Genomic DNA, 6,629 nt, shown 5'->3' with positions numbered 1-6,629 from the left:
CAAAGCCTGAAAATCTAATGTGATTCAAAATTTTGATCTCATCTTTTGTTACCGTCAGCTCCACACAAACCATTCATGGCTTCTTTTGGTTTAGGCAGAACAAACTAATCATAACTTATTTGTTTTGTTTCCATAATTCCTATTTATAAATTTTTAATACGTTGAATTTGTAAACCAAGTTTTAAAATATTTATATTATGTTTAAAAATATTCTTTAAACCCTAAACCGTAAATTTGAATCTAACAATTTCCTTAAAATCGTAAATCTTAAAATTCCAACCCATCATACCATAAATAATAAATCTAGTTGAACAGAAAAACTATAAACCTGGCATTACTATCACTATTTGTTAATTTTATTTAAAGGATTAAAATGTAAGGTTAGAAAATGTATGATATTAATTAGAAATAAGTATAAAACTATTTTTTTAAACTATCTACTTACCTCTAAATATTTTTATTAAATGAATTTTAAATAAAAGCATAACTATATCCTTATTAATTAATATTCTATTTGTTTTCAAATTTTATATTCAATTGTTGAAATTATTTATCTATTTATTAAATGAATTTTATATTCAATAATTTTGATGTAGAATTCTTTTAACCTTAATTTTTAATATATTTGTATTAATTTATTTTTTATCGAAACTAAAATATTGATCATCATTAGTGACTAATCTTCAAACGAAAAACGTTCTTTAAAAAATAAACGACTCATTTCCAATGAGGTGGGGATTTATCAGCCTAATTAATACAATGGGATCCTTGGCCAATATTTTGGTCATTTCAAGACCGGAACCCACATGGAATCCCAGACAACTATCATAATGTTATTATTATTATTAATGGGTGCCACTGCCATCCAAAGTTAATTTGCAAACCAAAACACATTTTTGATGATATCCAAAAGGGCTTTTTTATTTCTTCAAAGCTTGCAGTTCCAAGACACAACAGAAGAAGGGTTTTTTGCCAAAAAGCTTCAACAATCCATTAACCATAGTAGGGTGTACCAAAAGTAAATTTACTCCGAAACAAAACAATAATTCCTTCAAAATGACCTCTTGGCTAAAGTCAATACTCATGATTTGGTTTTTACATTTTAGCTCTCTTATAGTTTATCGATAACACGAGTCAATGGAATGACACCCAAGGCTGTACCTTACATACATACATACATGATGAAAATTGAAACTTTCCAACCTATAATTATATACATATATAGAAACGCATCAAATGAGGCAATAACGCAAAACAGCTAAAACATCATTGGCCTAATATTGACAAAATTGAGGGATGTGCCTTACAAAGAAATTACCAGTGAATAAGCCTTTTAAGGCCACTAAACAAGGAGACAAATTGCCCAGGTAACCATGTTTCAAGTCCCCACAACACCTACAGCAACCAGGCATTCCCATTTTCCTCATCTAATTTACTAGAATAAGAATCAAGAAAATGGCATCCAGTTCAGCTCTAACTATGTTGTGGGTCCAAACTTAGTTCACAAATATTCCCTGTGACTACCACTGCTACCTTGTCTTCAACTGAGACAGATAGACCTGGGCCTGTATTACAGTTTTATGGATCCTGAATCCCGGAACAACCATGAAAGCCACCCGTGGTTCTGATTCCGACGAAAGGAATGCTTCCTCAGCTACACTTTCCATGTATACTTCAGAAAATCTACACCCTTTGCTTATTTGGAAGATCGATGCCTCTGGCTCGAAAGCAAAGGCCAAGCAATGCAGAAGCCACACCCGCTTCGCCATTTCCGTGAATAAGGCGAAAAACATAGTGTCTGGGAATTGATAGGAGTTCACCATGTCCCTATTGCTCAAATTGCCAAAAAAGGATGATTCCATCCTAGGATGAACAACTTGCAAGTACTTGGTTCGACAAAATTTTGCAAATGTTGACTTGGGTTTCACGGCTAGATATTCCCTGACTTTCACGGATTTCATTTCCATAAATCTATCGAAGAAGACTTGTGGACGTCTCTTCCCTTCAGATACAGAGTTTCCGTAAAGAGAGAAATAAGGATGGTGGAAGGCCTTGAACATTTCCCTGCAAATGAAGGACTCGAATGCAAAACATTTGTCGTCTGCTTTCCAGTAGACCACGCCTTGTTCTATCGAACTAGCGGCCGCATTGATATCCCAGTCAGCGGACTTCATTTCATCGAGCATCAGCCTGACGAAACTTCTAATGGACTTAACAGTCTGTCCAAGAACGGTACTAAAATTGCTAGGAGTTAAGCTTGATAGCTGAAGGTTGTCGAGTACAAATAACTGACCACTTTGATTCAATCTCTTCTCCAACAACCGGTTATGTTTATTGGATTCGTCCAACTTCTCTCGAAGAAAAATGATCTCAGACTCTTTGAGTTTCAGCCGAGATTCCAATTTCTTCCCCATAATCTCAAAGGTCTTGGAAAGACTTTTCTGTTCTTGAATATCAGCTAAAATCATTGTATGTTCTGGAGAAGGATCATACTGCTTCTTCAAAAAACACTGCTTCAATTCAGATAACTTCTTCAAGTCCGTTACAATCAATTGATCAGCAGCTTGAATCCCCTCAGCGTCGTACGGTGACTGAGCATGCTGCAGCTGAGCATATCCTGCTTTAATAGCCGAAACGGTAGCAAATATTTTCGCAATAAGAGCTTCCAAAGCCACCTTTCTTTCGAGCTCTTCGTCGTGTAAACTGTCGAATTTCTTAGATAATCTCTTGGCGGTCTTACTGTCATTCCATTCTTCGGTGTCTTTAGACTTAACCTTCTGAACCCCATCATCAGGCACAATCCCAGCAGTAGCCGTGTGCAGGTGAAGAACTTTTGATAAAGATCGAATCCATTTACTCTTTGACGGAGTAACAGCCGATGGCTTAACCGCTTCCATCTGCAAATTATCACAAATGACAACGACAGCAAAGCTATGAGTCTACAAGAGAATTTCTTCAATCAACTTTTTTAACACACGCCAATTAAAAGCAAACAAAAAAGGAGAGGTGGGGAGGCAATTAAGTGTGTTGACTGAAAAGAAGAAAAAAAGCAAAATGCTTTAAATCGAGAATGGAATTTTCTTTTTGTTAGCTCTTTCAACTTTTTCAGTACACTGTTGAACGACGCGGGAAAGACAAATAGAGAGAGAGAGAGAGAGAGAGAGAGAGAGAGAGAACAAGAAGAGCAAAATGGACAGAATATCAATCAATGGCATGCTCCAAAGACATGTTTTTTAACGGTCACAAAGTTCAAAAAGCTTGTCTTTCCAACACTATGAAATTGAAACCTTCATTTGAAGCATAATATTCAAATGTATATGCAAGCGGTGGAGAACACACAAACAGGCCTCATATTCATTTCCTATAGCTGTTGCACAGTTCATATGGGGTCAAAATATGCACACTAATAGTCTATAATTCAATAAACTTTACATAACAAACAACCCACTTGTCCCCCCAAGATAAAGAAATATCCAACCCCAAGGAGACAGTGAGGAAATAAATTAATGCAAAGCAGCTGATTTTTCTAATGTTTTATAGGGAAATCTATCCTGTTTTGGTAAGAAATTTGTCTACACATCTTTCATTTAATTTTCCTGGAAATACCCTTTGAAGAATTGAGAACTTCATTTGTATATACAACATGTCAGTTCACACCACATGGAAGAATTAGAAAATGTCCAAGAGATTTCCAAGAAAATAAAAATTATTTATCATGAAAAGCTTTTTGGTAAGAAAGAGAGAACCAAATCCGAGACCGAAAGCAATAAATCGAAAAAAAGTAAAAGAAATTAGAAGATTAGATACATACCATACAAAAGTTCCTATATGAGCACAAATCTAAATGGAGATGTGCTGTATTTTTATAGAATACAGGAGGTAAACAACATGCATAATATTCTAATTCCATATGAGCAAAGTTGAAACTTGAAAATAGCCCCCCATTGTGGTCCATGTCCCACTTGAAATTTCCAACAAAGTTCCATATAACTTTTAACCATTGGCCATATTTGACCCCACAACATTAAAAATCAAAATACCCTTCTCTCCTTCAACCCAATCAATTGTACCAATTAACCGGAAATTAATAAATAAATAACAACCAAAATGCTGAAAATTGAGAGTTGCATAAATTCTTAGGATTCTTTAGGGTCTATGCATTCACTGTTCACACCCTAAAAGAAGTCTAAAAATAAAGTAAGGTTAGCTGAGCTTATTGGAGGGTTTTGGGGGGGACCACCAAAGTGAAAATCTGATATGAAACAGCATATTCATGAGCTTTGCATATTCACGTGGCTATCCAATGAGTGCACTGTCATGCAATGGCTTTATTCTGTAGTAGTATTTCTCGTCATTACTTCACTAATATAAATTACTCCACTTTTTCAACATGATACAATTACACAAAGGTAATACAAAAGAATAATTAAAACCCATATAAATGAATTATGTTGGAATATAACCTCAAAGATATGTTTTGTTCTATCAGAAAAAATGATAAAAGTCAGTATAATAAAGAAAGAAGGAAAGAAGGGCTTCACGCAAACAATGCACTGAAAAGTTGTTTTCTTTTTGCAGTGCAACAGCTTAAAACAACCGTTGGATTTCTGCAACATGTTTCAGATTTACTGAGATTTGTGCCTACTTGTCTTAATGACCAGAATCTTTTTTCCAATTTGTCCTATACCTAGTCGCCTATCTCTAAATCTAGGCTTCCCTGGGAATTACACGTGCAAATACTATATTAATATATGCATGGTTAAGAGATGTCACTAAAATCCTCCTAATACCTTAGTCTACAGCTTTCATTAAAAAAAATCAAATCAACAGTTTTTAGATATTAAAAATCTTGGAAATGGAAGCAACATGGTACCAATTATGTAATAAATTCCTTGAATAACTAGATCAATTCAGCATTGATATTACATAAATTTATAAAATCATCTCATATCTACAACTCATACCAATATGAATTTAATAAAGATTCACTCAGTAAACAGATCATATTTAATTGATTCAATCAATAAAAAATGGTACAACCCTGTGAACTTCTTCACTGTTTTTTCTTTACGTAAATCTCAACCAAACAGAATCAAAAACCTCAACGTTCACACTCTTTCTAAAGCATCCTGTTATATTATAAAAATGATTTTGCCGGAAAATCAGAAGCGATTTAAGAGAATGACAAGCCCAGAAACAGAGTTTTCAGCGAAATATTTTTTATTTATTTTGAGGAATGGAAAGGTAGAAAATCTCAGAAGCTGAATCCCGAGAAACAAACAGAAAGTAGAAATCAAAATGTAAAATAAGGGGAAAAGCAAGAAAATAATGTAGAAATAGCAGTAAAACTTCCAAAGGTTTTCCTCATCAAATAAATAAAAACCTAATGATAAATTATTAAGACACTTACCTTTAGCTCCTCCAATCAAACTATAAGAAGAAAATCCTAAAATTTATGACTTCAAAAGAATCAAGATTACTGATACAGAAACTATATATATATATAGAGAGAGAGAGAGAGAGAGAGAAAGAAATATTTTTATTAAAAAAAGTGAGAAAAAATCAAAAAATAAAGGGAAACAAAAGAAAAACAATCCATTGAAAATAAAGCTTCATTCAGATTTCTAACTTACCTTAAAAAGAAGCCTCGTTTATCATACAATTACGGAGCAGTGAAGAAAATTTAAAAAACAAAAAAAAACTTTTGTTTAGCTTGAAATATCAAAATCCAACCAGCGAAACTTCTCGAATCCAAACGAATTTTATTTTTTCAATTTTGAGATGAAATTTTCCCACTCTTTCTTTTAGATGAAATTGAATTTTTGATTAGATGTTTGCAGGAGGAAAAAAAAAGAAGGACGGAAGCTTGGCTTGGCAAGAGCAGAACGTGAAATGACAAAGGAGGACAAAAAGACAGTTTTTTATTCAGACATGGAGGGAAACGTAACTGTCCAAGTTTGGGTCATTTTCCGTTATTTTTTGGTTTACCTTTCTGCAAATTTTTTTTCATTGATATTATCTATTCGTTGAAAACTTTATACGATTATTCAATGCTAATAAGACCATTTTTCTAATTTGATTAACGTCAAACATTTATTTTATTTGTTTTTAAATTTATTTAGTCTTATTGTTAGCTTATTTTGCTGACAATAACATTCCTCTACCAGTTTATAATATTTTATTTATTATTTATATTATGGGTTATATTATTCAAGATTTTTATTTATGATAATATCTTTTCCAAAAAAATATTAATACGCTAACAAATAATTAAAATATTATATTCATCAAAATAATAATTAAATTTATGATTTTCTAAAATAAGAATGTTTTTATTGTTTTATATTTTCATGTAAAATTAATAAAATGTATAAATGATAAGATTTCAAACTTATAAGAATTTTAAAATATTCAACAACATTCCAATTGAGTATTAGCTTGATTAGTATGGATATTATTATCAATATAGAGTGCGATGCGATTAAATGTCTTGAAGCACATTATACTCTTAATTATGAATTGGGAGAGGCTATATCTAATTTTAGACATTATGTTAAAAATAAATATGATTGGACTTTGTAATGAAATTATTAAAAAAAATTAACAACCAGAACTTCATTTAATTTTCA

At 32.4% G+C, this 6,629-nt stretch overlaps 1 protein-coding gene across 4 annotated transcripts; it reads right to left on the bottom strand.

The window, feature by feature from the left end:
• Nucleotides 1–1,182: 1,182 nt before the first annotated feature.
• On the bottom strand, nt 1,183–5,885 carry LOC105783040 (hypothetical protein). 4 transcript variants are annotated; one of them, XM_012608211.2, is made up of 2 exons: nt 5,634–5,885; nt 1,183–2,897 (listed from the first exon to the last, which is right to left on the bottom strand). In XM_012608211.2, the coding sequence occupies exon 2, from the start codon at nt 2,895–2,897 to the stop codon at nt 1,530–1,532; it is 1,368 nt and encodes a 455-aa protein (XP_012463665.1). In that variant the 5' UTR covers nt 5,634–5,885; the 3' UTR covers nt 1,183–1,529. The 4 variants fall into 4 exon arrangements, with proteins under 4 accessions (XP_012463665.1, XP_012463666.1, XP_012463663.1 ...); XM_012608212.2 differs by lacking the exon at nt 5,634–5,885 and adding an exon at nt 5,411–5,457; XM_012608209.2 differs by lacking the exon at nt 5,634–5,885 and adding an exon at nt 3,812–5,349.
• Between the last annotated feature and the right edge of the window lie 744 nt (nt 5,886–6,629).

The sequence above is a fragment of the Gossypium raimondii genome, chromosome 13, assembly GCF_025698545.1.
Source record: "Gossypium raimondii isolate GPD5lz chromosome 13, ASM2569854v1, whole genome shotgun sequence".
Lineage (NCBI taxonomy): Eukaryota > Viridiplantae > Streptophyta > Magnoliopsida > Malvales > Malvaceae > Gossypium > Gossypium raimondii.
This window is presented reverse-complemented; position numbering and strand designations above follow the sequence as displayed.